Raw genomic sequence first — 21927 nt, forward strand, 5'->3', positions numbered from 1 at the left:
CTCCTAATTTATCCCTCCCTCACCTGCTGTGCTCATTGGAAACCCTAAATTTGTTTTCTGTGTCTATGAGTCTATTTCCTTCCCTCCTTCTTGAAATTCTCTCCTCTTAACTTCTATGAATCCACATGTAGCTAAAAATTAAACTCCTCAGAGAGGTCTGTACTTGCTTCCACATTCCCATCTCTCTTCAGTTTGTTACTGTTTTTTCCCCTGAAATTCTTTTGCTTATGATTTTAAATTTTCTTGTATTTATGATTTTTCCTGCTTTACTAGAACTTAATCTCCTTAAGGATAAGGGCCCTGTTTGTCTTGCCAACAGATATCCAGTATGTTGTTTGACGTATAAAGTTCAAATAATTACTAATGTTGAATAAATTCAGTAATCAATAACTTATTTGTGGAGCACCTGGTCTTCCTGGCACTGTGCTAAGCTGAGTAATAAAGAAAAAATATGACTGTTACCCTCATGCATGTAGCTGGCATCAGGTAAATGCCACAGGAATGCTGGGAGCAATCAATATCAGAGGAGTTTAGAAGAAAGTGGGAGGGGGTGTGGGCTTGGCAAAGTCTTTAGAGAGGAGTAAGAACGAGGATTTCAACACAGGGTTGGTGTTTGATAAATATGACACCAAAGCACAATTTAAGACAGTGAGTGGGATAGTCTAGCACTAAGATAGGGTTTATATGGGCAGTTGGAAACTAGAGATTGGGCAGGAAAATTGTGGTCAACCTCTAAAGGATTTCTAATCCTGGACTGAAACTTTTGTTCATAATTTCAGAGATTTCCATGTATTAACATGTAAAGTTATACACTATTAAGCAGGGTGGAGGTAGTGCAATTGAAAAATCTAAGCTGTTTAAAGCTAACTAAGTAGTTCAGCTTCAGGCTATTGTCAGTGATTTCTCTAGGAAAGCTTTTTAAAAAAATCTTTTTATTGATATAGTTGATCCGCCTGCAATACAGGAGACAGGAGACATGGGTTCTATCCCTGGGTCGAGAAAATCTCCTGGAGGAGGAAATGGCAGCCCACTTCAGTATTCTTGCCTGGAAAAAAAAATTGCATGGACAGAGGAGCCTGGCAGGCTACAGTCCATGGGGTTGCAAAGAGTCAGATATGACTGAGTGACTAAGCATAGCAGATTTACAATGTTGTGTTAGTGTCAGGTGTACAGCAAGTGAACCAGTTATACAATACATATGTGTGCATACGTGCTAAGTCATTTCAGTTCAGCTTAGTTCAGTTGCTCAGTCATGTCCGACTCTTTGCGACGCCATGAATCACAGCACGCCAGGCCTCCCTGTCCATCACCAACTCCCGGAGTTCACTCATACTCACGTCCATTGAGTCCGTGATGCCATCCAGCCATCTCATCCTCTGTCGTCCCCTTCTCCTCCTGCCCCTAATCCCTCCCAGCGTCAGAGTCTTTTCCAATGAGTCAACTCTTCGCATGAGGTGGCCAAAGTACTGGAGTTTCAGCTTTAGCATCATTTCTTCCAAAATACACCCAGGGCTGATCTCCTTTAGAATGGAGTGCTTGGATCTCCTTGCAGTCCAAGGGACTCTCAAGAGTCTTCTCCAACACCACAGTTCAAAAGCATCAATTCTTTGGTGCTCAGCTTTCTTCACGGTCCAACTCTCACATCCATACATGACCACTGGAAAAACCATAGCCTTGACTAGACGGACCTTTGTTGGCAAAGTAATATCTCTGCTTTTCAATATGCTATCTAGGTTGGTCATAACTGTTCTTCCAAGGAGTGAGCATCCTATCCAACTCTTTGTGACTCTGGACTATAGCCTGCCAGGCTCCTCTGTCCATGGGATTCTCTAGGCAAGAGTACTGGAGTGGGCTGCCATGCCCTCTTCTAGGGGATCTTCCTGACCCAGGGATTGGACCACGTCTCCTGTGGCTTCTGCATTGGAGGCAGGTTCTCTGTTACTGAGCCACCAGGGAAGCCCACATATATCTATATCCACTCATTTTTAGGTTCTTTTCCCTGTAGGCCATTGCAGAGTAATAAGTAAAGTTCCTATGGTACAATAGGTCCTTACTAGTTATCTATTCTATATATAGCAGTGTTTACGAGGAAGGGATTTTTCCTTTTTGTTTCACCTCTTTTCATTTCCTATCTTCCTCTTCCTCTTTTTGCTTGTGGTTACTAAAACTCCTATCAGGAAGATTCTCTGTATCCCAGAAGATCTGTTTCCTGAACAATGAGCCATAGGAAAAAGAGCTAAGAGCCTAAGAAATATTTGCCATTTACTTTAAAAAATTTCCAAGCACTTTTCATTTTTATTCATTTTTAATTCTGTTGGAAACTCCAGAGATCCATGCTCTCATCTAAGTATTGATGTTATTTACAGACTTGTGGCAATCTGTGATATTTCAGCTGACACAGGAGGATCCATTGAGTTTATGACTGAGTGTACAACCATAGAGCGTCCCTTTTGCATGTATGATGCAGATCAGCATATTATTCATGACAGGTGAGTTTGCTAAAGGTGTTAGATGCGGTGAGATACATAGGAATATATTGTTTACTTCGTTTGATATGCTACTCTAATATACCCACACTAAGTGACTGAGCACAACAACAATGCAAATTTCCACAGATATGCTCAAACATATTTAAAAACTTGGTGGAAAAACCACATACAAATTTGAGCGCTTAAATGCACACACACGCATATATGTACTGCATTTCAAAATGGGTTGCTGAAGAAGGGAAAGGTTTTATTTGAAAAAGCTTGTTTATTTTCTAATATACTATGGCACAAAATTACAAATATATAATAGAGTAGACATCTGGAAAAATTAGAACTTACACATAAATTTTGTCCATCTGAATGAAACGTGTTGATTCTCCTAGTGTGGAAGGCTCTGGGATTCTGATGTGTTCCATTGACAATTTGCCAGCACAGCTTCCAATTGAATCTACAGAATACTTTGGAGACATGCTTTACCCTTATGTTGAAGAAATGGTAAGTTGACTGGTAGCATCAGCAACATCTCTGTGGCTTTAAGTAGAACTTTGGAGTGATCTTATGAACGTTCTGGTCTTCTGTATCTAAGAAATCTGTTGTAAAATGAAATGCCAGCCCTTCCCCAAAGCATGTACTGACACTCTTATTTCATCCATTCTGCTTACTTGTTTCATGGGAAATGTTATTATGTAACTGCCTTCATGCTTCATTACAATTGTATTTACCTCTCATTATGCATACTTTATTAAGAATGTTCCTGACATTGGAGACGAGGTTTACTTTATTTCCTCTTTTCTTCTGCTTTCTAGATCAGTTCATATTGGGGCATTCTTACTATACTGTGACTGGATGTGTGTATGTATGTGTGTGTGCTTGTGTGTGTGTGTGTGTGTGTGTGTGTGTGTATGCCCAGTTGCTCAGTTGTGTCCGACTCTTTTTGACCCCATGGATTGTAGCCCACCAGAGTCTTCTGTCCATGGGATTTTCCCGGCAAGAATACTGGGGCGGGTTGCCATTTCCTGCTCCAGGGGATCTTCCTGACCCAGGGATTGAAGCCATGTCTCCTATATCTCCTGCATTGGCAGGAGGATTCTTTACCACTGCGCCACGGATTTGAAAAATCAGAAATGGCAAAATTTTGTTTGAGTTTAATCATTAATGCTTAGTTAAATGACAGCCTATATTCTAGTCATGTATTATTCACTGTGATCAGTGATTGTTGAAATACTGGGTGTATCTATTTTTAAAAAAAGAATTTACCTTTATTATTTATTTATTGGGCTCTGCTGGGTCTTAGTTGTGGCATGCAGGATCTTTAGCTGCAGCCATGTGGGATCTAGTTCTCTGAGCAGGGATCGAATCGTGGCCCCTGCTTTGGGAGCACAGAGTCTTAGTCATTGGACTACCAGGAAGTCCCAGTATTGTGTTATCTAAATTCCACTTTCTCTGTCAGAAAAAGGCTTTCTTGTTTCATTATATATTGTAAACATTCACACCCATCATGCTCTATTTCCTTGCTAATGGTTGTCTGCCTCTGGCAAGGTTCCAAAGGTCTGAAGAGTGGCTCTTGTGCTTTTCATCCATAGTTTCACCCAGGAGCTCTCATACTAAGATGTGGCTTGAATAAGTGCAGCTTCCAGTCTATCTTCTTTTCTTTCACTTACTATTCTATTTTGACCCTTTATTTTTCCTCCTGGAATATGTCAGCAGGGAGATATAACAGGCTTTATTATGGCTGGAAACAATATTATACAGCATTGACTATGTTCTAGACAGTGTTCAGATTGTTTATTTGGCTGCATCAGGTCTTGGTTGCATCACAGGAATCCTTTGCTGCAGTGCTCCAGCCTTCTAGTTGCGGCACTCAGCTCTGGAGCGCCCAGGCTCAGCAGTTGCAGCACACGAGCTGTCTAGCTGCAGCTCAAGGGCCTAGTTGCTCTGTGGCATGTGAGATCTTAGTTCCCCAACTAAGGATCGAACCCACATCCCCTGTATTGCAAGTGGACTCTTAACCACTGGGCCACCAGGGACGTCCCCAAATTACTTTATATATTTTAATTTTTTAATACTCATGGTCACCCTCTCAGGTAGGTACCATTATCAACCTATTTTACTGATTAGAAAACTGAGGCACACGAAGAAGTGAAGGCTGAGAAGGGTTGCTGACGCATCTGGTGCTGGACCTGAGGCATGTCTGGAATTGATGCTTAGGAGTTAAAGTAGCTTGACAAATTGTCAAATTTTACTGGAGACGTCAACTTGTTTTATGGCCTTGAGCCAAGCACTCACTTGCTTTCTGCACCTCGGATATTTACCTATAAAATGATATTTAACCTTTAAAAACGTATTTGCCGTTATTATTTTTATTTTTTGGCTTTGTTGCTGCTTGCCAGCTTTCTCTAGCTGTAGTGAGCGGGGGCTCCTCTCTCGCTGCGGTGCTCAGGTTTGTCCCTGTAGTGGCGTCTCTCGTTGCAGAGCACAGGGTCTAAGGCATGCAGGCTTCTCTAGTTGTGATGCGTGGGCTTAGTTGCTCTGTGGCACGTGGAATCTTCCCTGACCAGGGATTAAACCCCCGTCTTCCTCATTGGCAGGCGGATTCTTAACCATTGGAATACTAGGGAAGTCCTGATAATACAGAATCTTAATGGTCCCTCCAGTTCTAACATTCTGTAACTGTAAATGTCTAAGTGGCTGAAAGGCACATATATATTTTAAAAGTAATTTACCCAGATGTTTACTATTTGCAGTGATGCTCATTCATTTCCCTCTGGGATCATTTCCCTGAAGAATCAGTAACTTTCGTTAGCCCTGAACATGAATTTTGGATTTCAGATTTTCTTTCTTGCAGTTCTAAAATTTCTGTTTCTTTCTTTTTTTTTTCTCCTGATAATTTCTTTTGATTTATCATGAGTGTAGTTTTCCTTATAACATGGAGCAGAGTTGTAAAAGCCACTCTACAGTCTACCTGTTATTTCCAAAATTCTGGGTAAACTTCAGCTTGAAATATAGTGATTGTCTTTTCCCCTGAGAATGAGTTGGGTCCTAGTTTTCTGATTTTCTTAAGCTAAATAATTTTGAAGTACATCGTGGATACAGTGAAGACTCACACTGTGGAAATGCCAGACTGTTACATTTCTCTGTAGTGTTGATTTTGTTTGGTTTATTTGGCTTTTTTTCTTTTTTTTAAAGCAGGCAATTAATAAGGCTAGACTTAAACTGAAAACTCTTTCTCACCTGAGACCGGTATCTCAACTAAAAGCTCAGGTTTTTCATCCTTTCTGGGCTGCTTGTCGTCTGACCTGCGCATGCTCAATCCTTCCAGACTCGGACCAGCGCTGACATGGAAGCTGGGCTTCACTTTTATCTGAGTCTGTCATTTCTGGCATTTCCCGCTCACACTCTGGAGCAGGTTGTGGTGCCCAGGGTTTTGTTCCTGTTCCCTTAAATCAGAAAGTCAGTAAGCTTGCTGCCTGTTTCTACTTCTTCACAGCACACGGCCCCTCCTCGGGGCAATACCAAAAGGACAGCACACTCAGTTTCAGCACTGATTATTTCTTCCGAGTTTTGACACTCTCCCCAAACTGCCTGCTCGTCTTCATTCTCTGAAACTGTCATGTAGTTAGTTTTGTTTGTATTTTGTCCAGAGTTTATAGCTGTGATGTATAGAAGGGATAGTTAGCACTTCGTCCCTACCTGAAAAAGAACCCCTCAGTCACAATGCATTGATTAGATCATCTTGACTCCAGCAGAGTCTTGGAGTACCTAGAAGAGTTGTTGTTGAGCCTTTGGCTTTCTTTCCGTTTCTTTTTTTAAAATATAATTTTATTTATTTTTGGCTGTGCTTGGTCTTGGTTGCTGTGAGGGCTTTTCTCTAGTTGCAGAGAGCAGGGGCTCCTCTTCATTGCAGTGTGAAGGCTTCTTATCCTGGTGGCTCCTCTCGTGGAGCATGCGTTTGAGGGCACGTGGGTTCAATAGTTGCTGTTCCCTGGCTCTCGAGCACAGGCTCAATAACCGTGGTGCATGGGCTCATTTGCTCCACAGCATGTGCGATCTTCGCAGACCAGTGATCAAACCTGTGTCTTTTGTATTGGCAGACGGTTTCTCTACCACTGAGCCACCAGGCAAGCCCTGAGCTTTTGACTTTAATTCATCTTTTTGAATCCTTCAAGTATGCATTTTAACGCAATGCTTAGCTTATAAGGCCAAATTATGGAAAATATTGCATACTAATTTGCCTTTATGAAAGGATTTGATTGTTATTTCTTAAAATGTCATTTTGTTTGGCTGCTCTGACACCATTTACCATCTAAGAAGTTGCTACTAACCATTTTCAATTCAAAAATGATCATGCTTCAAAATTTCAATTACAAGTTTATTTTTCTTGGATCTTAGACCCCAGTTTTTCATTGTCCTTAGTCAAAATTGCCTTTTATTGAGTACAGTTGATCTCATACAGATGTTAGGAGGAAAATGAGCCAATTCAATGAAATTCTTAGTAAAGTGTGTTTGAGAGTTAGCCCATGTAACTGATGAGAGCTAAATAAAATTTGAATGAAATTTTCTTTTTTTGTTTTGGCTGCACCCACGGCATGTTCGATCCTAGTTTCCTGACTAAGGATCGAACTCAAACCCTTTTCATTGGGAGCATGGAGTCTTAGCCACTGGACCAACAGGGAAGTCCTTAAACAAAAAGAAAAATTTTTTATTAAAGAATAAATACAATTTTTTATATTATATGATAGTATACAATATTAAAGTGTCACAGATAAGTGATACTTAAGTATATAGCATGATAAATTATTATCACAAAGACATGCAGGTGAACACTACAAGGTGAAAACTAGAACAAGGTTAACATCCCAGAAATCCCCTGTGCCTTTCCCAGCACTCTCCCCACTCTCCTTCCTAAAGGGACCTGCTGTCTTGACTTATAACTGTGGATTAGCTGTACCTTTTACGGGAAAATTTTATTTTATGAACATATTAATCAGAGTTTTAAAACACTTCTGATACTTCCAGTGAACTTCTTGGGTCTGTTTAATGTTCTTTGTTTTACTTTTTCTTGGTTTTCAGTCCGTTCTTATTACTTAATATGCCTGTTTATTTTTGATTGAATGTTGGTTATAGTTTATATAAATCTTAGAGATGATTTGAGGCTCTGGATGGTGTGTGTGTGTGTGTGTTTCAGAGAAGATTTCCTTTGTTTCTGGCAAAGAGGCTAGGAGAAAATCACCTCCGTTCAGTTAAGAATGGAAGTGATTCCAAAGCTGAGCCTTGGTCCTTTGGAGAACTACATTTTTCAGTTGACCCTTTATTTAGAATATCATCTTTCAGGATCCCAAATGGAAATCTGGCTTTTATTAGGATCCCCTTCAGCTGAACTTAAACCCCAGTGTTTTTTTTTTTTTTTACCCTGTGGTCAGCCACAAACTCTTCTCAGTTTCTCTCTGCTCAGCATCCCAGCCACTGCTTCCACATTGGCAGCTACATCTAAGAAAAGTGCTTAGATTTGTTGGCACAGCCAACTTCTCTAAATTTTAACACCGTCTTCCTTTTATATGTCCCTGCTGCTAAGTTGCTTCAGTCGTGTCCAACTCTTTGCAACCCCATGGACTGTAGCCTGCCAGGCTACTCTGTCCATGGGATTCTCCAGGCAAGAATGCTGGAGTGGATGGCCATTTCTTCCTCTGGGAGATTGGTCTTCCAAACAGGGTGGTAGGATTGTCTTGGAGGCATCAGTCTCAGTGCTGGACATATGTAAAAACTGATAACTGTTTCTATGTAGTCTTGATAATACCTGTACCTGCTTGCCACTAAAAAATTAAGTATATTATCTATGTTCTTTTGATAACAGTATGAAGCTATATTTAAAGTACCTTGGATATATCTGGGGTTTAGTTTCAGACCACTGCAATAAAATGAATATCACAATAAAATGAGTAACGCAAATTTTTTGGTTTCCCAGTGCATATATAAGTTATGTTTAAACTATACTGTAGTCTATTAAGTGTGCCATAACCATAAGTCTAAAGATGATATACATACCTTAATTAAGAAATACAGTATTATATGTCAACTATGTGTGTGTATTAAGTTGCTTCTGCTGCTGCTACTGCTAAGTCATGTCAGTTGTGTCTGACTCTGTCCCTGGGATTCTCCAGGCAAGAACACTGGAGTGGGTTGCCATTTCTTTCTCCAGTGCATAAAAGTGAAAAGTGAAAGTGAAGTTGCTCAGTCATGTCCAACTCTTAGCGACCCCACGGACTGCAGCCCACCAGGCTCCTCTGTCCATGGGAGTTTCCAGGCAAGAGTACTGGAGTGGGTCACGAGTGCCTTCTCCGATTAAGTTGCTTCAGTTGTATCCAATTCTTTGTGACCCCATGGACTGTAGCCCACTAGGCTTCTCTGTCCATGGAATTCTCCAGGTAAGAATACTGAAGTGGGTTGCCATGCCCTCCTCCAGGGGATCTTCCTGACCCAGGGATCAAACATGCATCTCCTGCATTTCAGGCAGATTCTTTACCACTGAGCCACCAGGGAAGCCCGTATCAACTATAGTTCAATTTTAAAAAAGAAAAAGAATATTGCTAAAATATGTTAACCATCATCTGAGCCTTCAGTGAGTCATAATCTTTTTTGCAATAGTAATGTCAAAGATTACTGATCACAGATCAGCATAACAAAAGTAAAAATAATGAAAAATTTTGAAATATTGTGAGAATTACCAAAATGTGAGACAGAGACACAGAGTGAGCAAATCTGTTGGGAAAAGGGCACTAGTAGACTTGCTTAATACAAAGTTGCCACACATTTTCAATGAAGAAAAAAATCAATATCTGTAAACCACAGTAAGTTGAACCACAATAAAACAAGGTATATGGACTGTCCTGTTTCCCCCTGATTTTCTTTTTTGACGTGATAGAACCTATAGCATTCCAGGGCATAGGATATCCTTTTGAACCAATATGGAAGTTTTGTTTTAGTTGAATTCAATAGATATTTATTGTCTATTGGAACAAGGCAGACACCTAAATGAAGAGAATTAAAACACAGCTGCTGACCTATAGATGCATGAGGTCCAAGAAGGGCATAAGACACACGCGCAATTCTACTGAAAGATGGAATGTGATAGTAACAGGAAGATGCTAATGACGTTGTGGAGGAAGAGGATCTGTCCAGTTGACGAAGTCGGGAAAGTGGAAGTAGGAGGCATACTGTGCGACGTAGATGGGGGAGCGAAGGTGGGAGCTAATTTAACATAAGGTTTCTGTGTGCTGTCAGATCAGATGGAATTAAGGTAAATATATTGGTTCCATGTTAAAAGGGGTCTTAACACTGGGAAAATAGCTTGAGATTAATTTAGAAAAGAGTGATGAGCCTCAAAAGTGTTATATGTGAAAGTGACAAGACCTACCAAATGCTTCAGGAGGCTGTGCTTGCAGTTTTGTATTGGATGAATTCTAGCAAGGGAGAGAGTTAAATGCGGTAATTTAGAAGCCTTTTTAAAAATATATTTATTTGGCTGTCTCAGGTCTTAGTTACGACACAAGGGATCTCGATCTTTGTTGCGGCATGCAGGATCTTTCGTTGTGGCAGGTGAACTGTTAGTTATGGTATGTGGGATCTAGTTCCCTGAGCAGGGATCGAACCCATGCCCTCTGCATTGGGAGAGGGGGAGTCTTAGCCGCTGGACCACCAGGGAAGTCCCCGAGCAACCTTTGGTCTTTGTTTGATATTTACCTCTCTTTAGGTGGACTCATGACAATTATTAGTTTCTTGGGGAAAAAATGCACTGAATTTTCAATAATGACTGCATGTATCCACTAATATATTTATTGAATATTTGCCATCTTACAATTAGTAGCCTTACAGCAAGATGCCAAGTGCAGTTCCTACTTTCCAGGTCTGTTTGGGGGCAGGTTTTGATAAGCTTCCCTTGTGGCTCAACTGGTAAAAAATCCACCTGTAATATGGGAGATCTGGGTTCAATCCCTAGGTTGGGAATTCCCCTGGAGAAGAGAAAGGCTACCCACTCCAGTATTCTGGGCTGGAGAATTCCATGGACTGTATTGTCCATGGGGTCGCAAAGAGGTGGACACGACTGAGCGACTTTCACTTTGATAGAGGCTTTACAGAGAAGGCTGTTCTTCAGCTGCATCTCGGAGAACAAAGAGAACGAGTTTGAAGTGGAGGAGTAACATGTGAAGTGGCTACATGGTGTGGCCAAGGGGCAGGTGAGGACATGATGTGGGTACCCACCTCCAGGCTGTTCACATGATTGAAGTGTTGGGTGTGAGGCCAATGCGGGGGTTGAGGCAGGAGAGGCAGAGCCAGATGATAGTGGAAGCTTGAGACTAACTTGAAGGCAATGGAAATCTACTGAATTATTTTTAACAGGCACAGGAGCCTGTTTAAACACAAATAATCAAATTTTCAGATTGGAGATAAATGGAGGGAAGAGATGTGGAAGGTAGTTCCCATGATCCCAGTAAGGCCTACGTAAGGCTATAGAATTAAAGAGCAGAGAGAGAGAGAGAATGAAAAGATACATAGGAGTTGAGTGATTTAACCATATACTGAGTGAGATGTGAACTCATTTTACTGTCTGTTAATGGCTCTTGCCTTGTTGACAGGGTTGGTAGGTGGAGGAGTCAGCTTGAGAAGGAAATACTCCAGTGGGAAGACCCCAAGTGTCAGTTTCATCAATTCCCCTAAGAATGCCTGGCTTATAAATATGTATACCTTTTTTTTTGTTGTTGTTTTTTGTTTTTTTTAATGCTGGTTTCCCAGGAATAGCGAGCCTAGGTATCTGATGTTTTAGATACATGAAAGTAGTTTTGTATTTTTTTTTAATACAGTAAATATATACTGTTCTGCCAGCATCTGGTTGGTACATTTAACACTTTCTTAAGTTGGGTGAGTGCTGTAGGGTCTTGTTTGTCTCATTGACCTTAAGGCCACACCCATCAGAAGCAACCACACTTATCTGATCTTTACCCTTTGGCGTCTATTCAAAGGTTGGATGCCTTGGAGGAAATGAGAAGGACTGGAATGCTAGGGTGTCAGTATGAGGTGTGGCTTTTGTTGTTGGCTCATACTTGTGAGATAATGGGAAGGGTATGAAGGATTTTTGGAGTCTACTGAGTCAAGTCATTTTCCTTGACACTTCTGAAATGCTGATGTGTCTATATATGGAACCATTGCTGACCTGAGGGAGACTCCCTATGGTAGCATATCCCATTTTCTACTGCTAATAGAACAGGCTGAACCTTTGGGATGGGATGGAGGTCCTCAGAGTGAGGACTGTGGTGATAAAGCTTGTGGTGATATTTGCCAGCACGCTCAACAAGACACAGGCTTCCCTGGTGTCTCAGGGGTTAAAGAATCTACCTGCAATGCAGGAGACACGGGAGATGTGGGTTTGATCCCTGGGTCAGGAAGATTCCCTGGAGAATGAAGTGGCAACCCACTCCAGTATTCTTGCCTGAAAACTCCCACGGACAGAGGAGCCTGGAGGGTTACAGTTCAAAGGGTAGCAAAGAGTTGGACATGACTGAGCGACTAAAGAACAACATACGCTCAACGTGACACATCTAACTGGTGGGGAAGTCTAAGTTTTCTGTGTTTCCAGTAAGCAAACGTGATTAAGGTTTTGGAATTGGAAACTGTACTGAATAAACATGTTTTGGGGGGCAGAATTCATTGCTTGCAGAAGACTCCTTTTGCCAATTAATTATACAATTCAGTGATTTTAAAAAAACTTTTCCAAACATTTTTTCCTTTGACTAATATTTTAATATAGATAAAATAGCAAGACGCCTTCTTTGCAACATCATTTATCTTTTTCCAATTTCATTTCCTTTTCAGATACTATCAGATGCGACACAGCCTCTTGAAAGTCAGAATTTTTCTCCTGTGGTGCGAGATGTAAGTTATGAAAAGTTTTTCTTTTCATGAATGTATTTTTTCCTCCACTTTCCTTGATCCCTTTTCCTCTTTCCCTCCCTGTCTTTCTCCATCTCTGTCACTCTCTTTTCTCTGTTAGTCATGAGCCCATGACTGTGGGACTAAATATGCTGACTAAAGAATTGTCTTGTATCATATATATTCAGGCAGTGATTACATCTAACGGCATGTTGTCTAACAAGTATAAATATATCCAGAAACTCCGAGAGAACAGGTAAGCCTCATTTACAACCTCTTGTTTAATACATTTATTCTTGGATCTCATGAGTATTTTTTAAATGCTTCCATATGAGTTCCTGATACTAGGATTATGCAATATGTATTTTTTAAATGTCTGTAAATACTAGGAATTTCAAATGAAGTGACTGGCTGAAACAAATGTGAGTTATTTTCCTTTGAACAGTACTGTAGCATCATTTTGGCTTTCTAATATCCATGTAGACTTGTGTGTAGGTAAGCAAAACTTCAAAAGCTCTGTCCCTGTTCTTTCTCTAGCATTTTGCATATTGTAATGTCTCAACTATTCTCTCAAAGGAAAATGAGCAAGCTAACCCTTTCCTTGGCACTTTCAGATTGATTTCTAGTTGAGGATTTGGATTCTCTTTCACTTAGGATAATGTTTAGCAAACTGGATTCTTGGTTAGCAGTTAAGAAAAGTACTGAAAAAAGAAAATGGTGAGAGGTCAGTTTTCCCTGGGATTCTTATTAGAAGGAAAGTGTCAAAAATTAATGAGACAAATCCACTGGAGAGAACAGTTCTCTTAGGAAGATACTTAGTTAAGGCCTTGGTTTCCATGATTGGCGTTACTACTCAAAATTTGAAAACATAGACATCGACATTGGAATGTTCTGGTATCCAACTCTTTGTACTTGGTCTGTGTTTATACCTGCTCTATTGGTCTATTCACATTTAACAAAATGACCCATGCACTGAATTCTCAGGAGAAGCCAGAGTGGGAAAATTAGAAGCAAACTGCCTGATCTTCTGTCTGTTATTCTATACCTATAAGAAGTAAATAAGATCTCAAGTATTATTGTTATGCCTTTTCCATGTGTGTTGGTTAGCTTATACTTACTTTTGTGTGTTAGTGAAGTATTCTGTCATGATACCAGGGTTATATAATTTTTTTTTTTTTATAAAAAAGCAGTTAGTTTATAGAACTCCATAAGTGAGTGCCTTATAGGGGAAACTTCATATATTTGTTTTTCATAGTTTTGTTTATCTTTGGATTTTCATTCTGATGATCTCTTTTTTACATGATTAATCTCAATGACATGTCTAACATGACTAGTCACTCTTTGTACACCATATTCCATGTAGCAGCAGATCTGACTGCTAGGACTTCCTGTCTTCCTTCCCAGGTAGAATCTTGTGCCAAGAGATTGAAAATGAAGATTGCATTTTGGAAGGAAATTAGAGTTTTCTTGAATCCCTCCCTTATTGTTTTGTTCTCTTTATTCGTTGTCCTGTGCTTAGTCGCTCAGGTATGTCTGACTCTTTGCAACCCCATGGACTGTACCTTGCCAGGCTTCTCCATTCATGGGGATTCTCCAAGCAAGAATGCTGGAATGTGTCACCATGCACTCCTCCAGGGGATCTTCCTGACCCAGGTCTCCCACATTGCAGGCAATTCTTTCACCATCTCAGCCACCAGGGAAGCCCCTTTATTTAGCACAGTAATTATTAACCAGGAGTGTGGGGTTGCTGATGGGGCAGATAGTATTAATATCTAGAAGTAAGTTTTAAAAAATGTATTTTGAACATTTTCTTTTTAGAGACCAAAATACTGTGTTTCATATACCCAAACTGCAGAAGATGTTATTAGAAAGGATCTATAATAGCCAATGATAGTGCTTCCTTCTGGGAGGTGAAATGGGATAGAGGTGGAAGTTAAATGAAAGCTCCCATCATCAGTGATAGGAGTGTTGGGAGTAAAGAGGGGTGGGAGCATTTTATATTTACATTTATTTTTATTTATTTATAATTAATGAAATTAAGTGAAATTAAGTTAAGGTTAAAGCTTGAGAGACATCCTAGCTTAAAAGATTCCAGCAACAGAGCCTTCTGCTTAAGTCTCTGGCACCAAACCATTTCCATGGTTTTATACTGATATCTGGGAATTTGATTCAGAAGACTTTTAATGAGTATCTTTAAGACAGAATGCAATGAGCAATAGTGGGCTTATAAAGATGGAGAAGACTTAGTCACTATCTTGGAGGTCAGAGTTTGTAGGATAGACAAATCATTAACTGTCAGGCAAGTACAAATTCTAACAACAGAGAAATTCAAGAATTAGAGTTCTGCCTAGTGACTCATCTTAGATTTCTACATTTAACCCATACCATTTGTGATTTCAAGATTGTGGTTTTAGAAAGAGACTCACAAACTTAGAAAATGAACATAGTTTCCCAAAGGGAAGGGATAGTTAGGGAATTTGGGAAGGTCATGCACATATTGATATATTCAAAATGGATAACCAACAAAGACCTATTGTGTAGTACATGGAATTCTGTTCAATGTTATGTGCCAGCCTGGATGGGAGAAGGGTTTAGGGGAGAATGGATACACGTATATGTATTCCTGAGTTTCTTCATTGTTCTCCTGAAACTATCACAACATTGTTAATTGGCAATATCCCAATAGAAAATAAAAAGTTTAGAGTTTGAAAAAAAAAAAGAGAGAGAGAGAAAATCATGGTTTTCACTGGTTTCAAGTGACCCAAAAGATAAATCACAAGACTGTGTCTAATATGGATAATAACCTCCTGCTCAGAGTGTAGTATCCTCAGATTGTTGTGAGGAGTAAATAGGTTTCTGATAAAAGGCCCCTAGCATGATTTTGAATCAATGTTCTCCCCTGGAAGGATAGTGTGAGACCAAGTGACTCAGTTGTGAACAGCCAGGCACTGGTCCAGCACTTGTACCTCACAAGTGGCACTGGGAATTCATACACATCAAAGATGTCTGGATCTATTGTTCATTATATGGGATATAAAATAATTAATGTAAAATGTTGGTATTGGGAACTCCTGGTGAGATTCTTATTGTAAGAAATGTGGGGGGAAAATGATTGCTTCACAGTCTAAGTTTTATTTATATATTTTTAAAATATAAATTTATTTATTTTAATTGGAGGCTACTTTACAATATTGTATTGGTTTTGCCATACATTGACATGAATCTGCCATGGGTGTACATGTGTTCCTCATCCTGAACCCCCTTCCCAACTCCCTCCCCATACCATCCCTCTGGGTCATCCCAGGGCACCAGCCCCGAGCATCCTGTATCATGCATCGAACCTGGACTGGCAATTCATTTCACATATGATATTATATAGGTTTCAATGCCATTCTCCCAAACCATCCCACCCTCGCCCTCTCCCACAGAGTCCAAAAGACTGTTCTATACATCTGTGTCCCTTTTGCTGTCTCGCATACAGGGTTATCATTACCATCTTTCTAAATTTCGTATATATGCATTAGTATGCTGTATTGGTGTTTTTCTTTCTGGCTTACTTCACTCTGTATAATAAGCTCCAGTTTCATCCACCTCATTAGAACTGATTCAAATGTATTCTTTTCAATGCCTGAGTAATACTCCATTGTGTATATGTACCACAGCTATCTTATCCATTCGTCTGCTGATGGACATCTAGGTTGCTTCCATATCCAGGCTATTATAAACAGTGCTGTGATGAACATTGGGGTACACATGTCTCTTTCAATTCTGGTTTCTTCAGTGTGTATGCCCAGCAGTGGGATTGCTGGGTCATAAGGCAGTTCTATTTCCAGTTTTTTAAGGAATCTCCACACTGTTCTCCATAGTGGCTGTACTAGTTTGCATTCCCACCAACAGTGTAAGAGGGTTCCCTTTTCTCCACACCCTCTCCAGCATTTATTGCTTGTAGACTTTTGTATTGCAGCCATTCTGACTGGTGTGAAATGGTACCTCATTGTGGTTTTGATTTGCATTTCTCTGATAATGAGTGATGTTGAACATCTTTTCATGTGTTTGTTAGCCATCTGTATGTCTTCTCTGGAGAAATGTCTATTTAGTTCTTTGGCCCATTTTTTTATTGGGTCGTTTATTTTTCTGGAATTGAGCTGCAGGTGTTGCTTGTATATTTTTGAGATTAGTTGTTTGTCAGTTGCTTCATTTGCTATTGTTTTCTCCCATTCTGAAGGCTGTCTTTTCACCTTGCTTATAGTTTCCTTTGTTGTGCAGAAGCTTTTAATTTTAATTAGGTCCCATTTGTTTATTTTTGCTTTTATTTCCAATATTCTGGGAGATGGCTCAGAGAGGATCCTGCTGTGATTTATGTCGGAGAGTGTTTTGCCTATGTTCTCCTCTAGGAGATTTATAGTTTCTGGTCTTAAGTTTAGATCTTTAATCCATTTTGAGTTTACTTTTGTGTATGGTGTTAGAAAGTGTTCTAGTTTCATTCTTTTACAAGTGGTTGACCAGTTTTCCCAGCACCACTTGTTAAAGAGATTGTCTTTAATCCACTGTATATTCTTGCCTCCTTTGTCAAAGATAAGGTGTCCATAGGTGTGTGGATTTATCTCTGGGCTTTCTGTTTTGTTCCATTGATCTATATTTCTGTCTTTGTGCCACTACCATACTGTCTTGATGACTGTGGCTTTGTAGTAGAGACTAAGTCAGGCAGGTTGATTCCTCCAGTTCCATTCTTCTTTCTCAAGATTGCTTTGGCTGTTCGAGGGTTTTTGTATTTCCATACAAATTGTGAAATTATTTGTTCTAGCTCTGTGAAAAATACCGTTGGCAGGTTGATAGGGATTGCATTGAATCTATAGATTGCTTTGGGTAGTATACTCATTTTCACTATATTGATTCTTCTGATCCATGAACATGGTATATCTCTCCATCTATTAGTGTCCTCTTTGATTTCTTTCTTTTATAGTTTTCTATATATAGGTCTTTAGTTTCTTTAGGTAGATATATTCCTAAGTATTTTATTCTTTTCGTTGCAATGGTGAATTAATTTCTCTTTTTCTTTTCTCATTGTTAGCGTATAGGAATGCAAGGGATTTCTGTGTGTTGATTTTATATCCTGCAACTTTACTATATTCATTGATTAGTGCTAGTAATTTTCTGGTGGAGTCTTTAGGGTTTTCTATGTAGAGGATCATGTCATCTGCAAACAGTGAGAGTTTTACTTCTTTTCCAATTTGGATTCCTTTTATTTCTTTTTCTGCTCTGACTGCTGTGGCCAAAACTTCCAAAACCATGTTGAAGAGTAGTGGTGAGAGTGGGCACCCTTGTCTTGTTCCTGACTTTAGGGGAAATGCTTTCAAGTCACCATTGAGGATAAAGTTTCCTGTGGGTTTGTCATATATAGCTTTTATTATGTTGAGGAGTGTTCCTTCTATTCCTGCTTTCTGGAGAGTTTTATCATAAATGGATGTTGAATTTTGTCAAAGGCTTTCTCTGCATTTATTGAGATAATCATATGGCTTTTATTTTTCAATTTGTTAATGTGGTGAATTGCATTGATTGATTTGCGGATATTGAAGAATCCTTGCATCCCTAGGATAAAGCCCACTTGGTCATGGTGTATGATCTTTTTAATGTGTTGTTGGATTCTGATTGCTAGAATTTTGTTGAGGATTTTTGCATCTATGTTCATCAGTGATATTGGCCTGTAGTTTTCTTTTTTTGTGGGATCTTTGTCAGGTTTTGGTATTAGGGTGATGGTGGCCTCATAGAATGAGTTTGGAAGTTTACCTTCCTCTGCAATTTTCTGGAAGAGTTTGAGTAGGATAGGTGTTAGCTCTTCTCTAAATTTTTGGTAGAATTCAGCTGTGAAGCCATCTGGACCTGGGCTTTTGTTTGCTGGAAGGTTTCTGATTACAGTTTCAATTTCTGTGCTTGTGATGGGTCTGTTAAGATTTTCTATTTCTTCCTGGTTCAGTTTTGGAAAGTTGTACTTTTATAAGAATTTGTCCATTTCTTCCATGTTGTCCATTTTATTGGCATATAATTGCTGATAGTAGTCTCTTATGATCCTTTGTATTTCTGTGTTGTCTGTTGTGATCTCTCCATTTTCATTTCTAATTTTATTGATTTGATTTTTCTCCCTTTGTTTCTTGATGAGTCTGGCTAATGGTTTGTCAATTTTATTTACCCTCTCAAAGAACAAGCTTTTGGCTTTGTTGATTTTTGCTATGGTCTCTTTTGTTTCTTTTGCATTTATTTCTTCCCTAATATTTAAGATTTCTCTCCTTCTACTAACCCTGGGGTTCTTCATTTCTTCCTTTTCTAGTTGCCTTAGGTGTAGAGTTAGGTTATTTATTTGACTTTTTTCTTGTTTCTTGAGATATGCCTGTATTGCTATGAAACTTCCCTTTAGCACTGCTTTTATAGTGTCCCACAGGTTTTGGGTTGTTGTGTTTTCATTTTCATTCATTTCAATGACTATTTTGCTTTCTTCTTTGATTTGTTGGTTATTCAGCAGCGTGTTGTTCAGCCTCCATATGTTGGAATTTTTAATAGCTTTTCTCCCGTAATTGAGATCTAATCTTACTGCATTGTGGTCAGAAAAGATGCTTGGAATGATTTCAATTTTTTTGAATTTACCAAGGCTAGATTTATGGCCCAGGATGTTATCTGTACTGGAGAAGGTTCCATGTGCACTTGAGAAAAAGGTGAAATTCATTGTTTTCGGGTGAAATGTCCTATGGATATCAATTAGGTCTAACAGGTTTATTGTATCATATAAAGTTTATGTTTCCTTGTTAATTTTCTGTTTAGTTGATTTACCCATAGGTGTGAGTGGGGTATTAAATTCTCCGACTATTATTGTGTTATTGTTAATTTTCCCTTTCATACTTGTTAGCATTTGTCTTACATGTTGTGGTGCTCCTATGTTACCGCTACTGCTAAGTCACTTCAGTCGTGTCCGGCTCTGTGCGACCCCATAGACAGCAGCCCACCAGGCTCCCCGGTCCCTGGGACTCTCCAGGCAAGAACACTGGAGTGGGTTGCAATTTCCTTCTCCAGTGCATGAAAGTGAAAAGTGAAGGTGAAGTCAATCAGTTGTGTCCAATCCTCAGTGACCCCATGGACTGCAGCCTTCCAAGCTCCTCCGTCCATGGGATTATCCAGTCAAGAATACTGGAGTGGGGTGCCATTGCCTTTGCCATGCTCCTACGTTGGGTGCATCAGTTCAGTTCAGTTGCTCAGTCGTGTCCGATTCTTTGCGACCCCATGAATCGCAGCATACCAGGCCTCCCTGTCCATCACCAATTCCCAGAGTTCACTCAGACTCACTTCCATTGAGTCCGTGATGCCATCCAGCCATCTCATCCTGGGTCGTCCCCTTCTCCTCTTGCCCCCAATCCCAACCAGAATCAGAGTTCTTTCCAATGAGCCAACTCTTCGCATGAGGTGGCCAAAGTACTGGAGCTTCAGCTTCAGCATCATTCCTTCCAAAGAAATCCCAGGGCTGATCTCCTTCAGAATGGACTGGTTGGATCTCCTTGCAGTCCAAGGGACTCTCAAGAGTCTTCTCCAACACCACAGTTCAAAAGCATCAATTCTTCGGCGCTCAGCCTTCTTCACAGTCCAACTCTCACATCCATACATGACCACAGGAAAAACCATAGCCTTGACTAGACAGACCTTAGTCCGCAAAGTAATGTCTCTGCTTTTGAATATACTATCTAGGTTGGTCATAACTTTTCTTCCAAGGAGTAAGCGTCTTTTAATTTCATGGCTGCAGTCACCATCGGCAGTGATTTTGGAGCCCCCAAAAATAAAGTCTGACACTGTTTCTACTGTTTCTCCATCTATTTCCCATGAAGTGATGGGACCAGATGCCATGATCTTCGTTTTCTGAATGTTGAGCTTTAAGCCAACTTTTCACTCTCCTCTTTCACTTTCATCAAGAGGCTTTACAGCTCCTCTTCACTTTCTGCCATAAGGGTGGTGTCATCTGCATATCTGAGGTGATTGATATTTCTCCTGGTACTCTTGATTCCAGCTTGTGTTTCTTCCAGTCCAGTGTTTCTCATGATGTACTCTGCATAGAACTTAAATAAGCAGGGTGACAATATACAGCCTTGACGTACTCCTTTTCCTATTTGGAACCAGTCTGTTGTTCCATGTCCAGTTCTAACTGTTGCTTCCTGACCTGCATACAGATTTCTCAAGAGGCAGGTCAGGTGGTCTGGTATTTCCATCTCTTTCAGAATTCTCCACAGTTTATTGTGATCCACACAATCAAAGGCTTTGGCATAGTCAATAAGGCAGATGTTTTTCTGGAACTCTCTTGCTTTTTCGATGATCCAGCGGATGTTGGCAATTTGATCTCTGGTTCCTCTGCCTTTTCTAAAACCAGCTTGAACATCGGGGAGTTCACGGTTCACATATTGCTGAAGTCTGGCTTGTAGAATTTTGAGCATTACTTTACTAGCATGTGAGATGAGTGCAGTTGTGCGGTAGTTTGAGCATTCTTTGGCATTACCTTTCTTTGTAATTGGAATGAAAACTGACCTTTTCCAGTCCTGTAGCCACTGCTGAGTTTCCCAAATTGCTGGCATATTGAGTGCAGCACTTTTGCAGCATCATCTTCCAGGATTTGAAACAGCTCCACTGGAATTCCATCACCTCCGCTAGCTTTGTTCGTAGTGATGCTTTCTAAGGCCCACTTGAGTTCACATTCCAAGATGTCTGGCTCTAGATTAGTGATCACATCATCATGATTATCTGGGTCATGAAGATCTTTTTTGTACAGTTCTTCTGTGTATTCTTGCCACCTCTTCTTAATATCTTCTGCTTCTGTTAGGTCCAGACCATTTCTGTCCTTTATTGACCTATCTTTGCATGAAATGTTCCCTTGGTATCTCTAATTTTCTTGAAGAGATCTCTAGTCTTTCCCATTCTGTTGTTTTCCTCTATTTCTTTGCATTGATCACTGAAGAAGGCTTTCTTATCTCTTCTTGCTATTCTTTGGAACTCTGCATTCAGTTGCTTATATCTTTGCTTTTCTCCTTGGCTTTTCGCCTCTCTTCTTTTCTCAACTATTTGTAAGGCCTCCCCAGACAGCCATTTTGCTTTTTTGCATTTCTTTTCCATGGGGATGGTCTTGATCCCTGTCTCCTGTACAATGTCACGAACCTCATTCCATAGTTCATCAGGCACTCTATCTATCAGATCTAGACCCTTAAATCTATTTCTCACTTCCACTGTATAATCATAAGGGATTTGATTTAGGTCATACCTGAATGGTCTAGCGGTTTTCCCTCCTTTCTTCAATTTAAGTCTGAATTTGGCAATAAGGAGTTCATGATCTGGGCCACAGTCAGCTCCTGGTCTTGTTTTTGTTGACTGTATAGAGCTTCTTCATCTTTGGCTGCAAAGAACATAATCAGTCTGATTTTGGTGTTGACCATCTGGTGATGTCCATGTGTAGAGTCTTCTCTTGTGTTGTTGGAAGAGGGTGTTTGCTATGACC

The 21927-nt window shown here is 40.0% G+C and overlaps 1 protein-coding gene across 2 annotated transcripts in view; it reads left to right on the forward strand.

The window, feature by feature from the left end:
- Positions 1–21927, forward strand: part of AASS (aminoadipate-semialdehyde synthase) — an 81128-nt gene that overhangs the window by 22910 nt on the left and 36291 nt on the right. For both annotated transcript variants that reach the window (XM_018046980.1, XM_005679398.3), the window contains exons 10-13: positions 2367–2489; positions 2873–2984; positions 12354–12413; positions 12599–12666. In XM_018046980.1, coding sequence (XP_017902469.1) covers positions 2367–2489; positions 2873–2984; positions 12354–12413; positions 12599–12666 — 363 coding nt within the window. The remainder of the gene's footprint in view (positions 1–2366; positions 2490–2872; positions 2985–12353; positions 12414–12598; positions 12667–21927) is intronic.

The sequence above is a fragment of the Capra hircus genome, chromosome 4 (genome assembly GCF_001704415.2).
Source record: "Capra hircus breed San Clemente chromosome 4, ASM170441v1, whole genome shotgun sequence".
In the NCBI taxonomy this organism is placed as follows: domain Eukaryota; kingdom Metazoa; phylum Chordata; class Mammalia; order Artiodactyla; family Bovidae; genus Capra; species Capra hircus.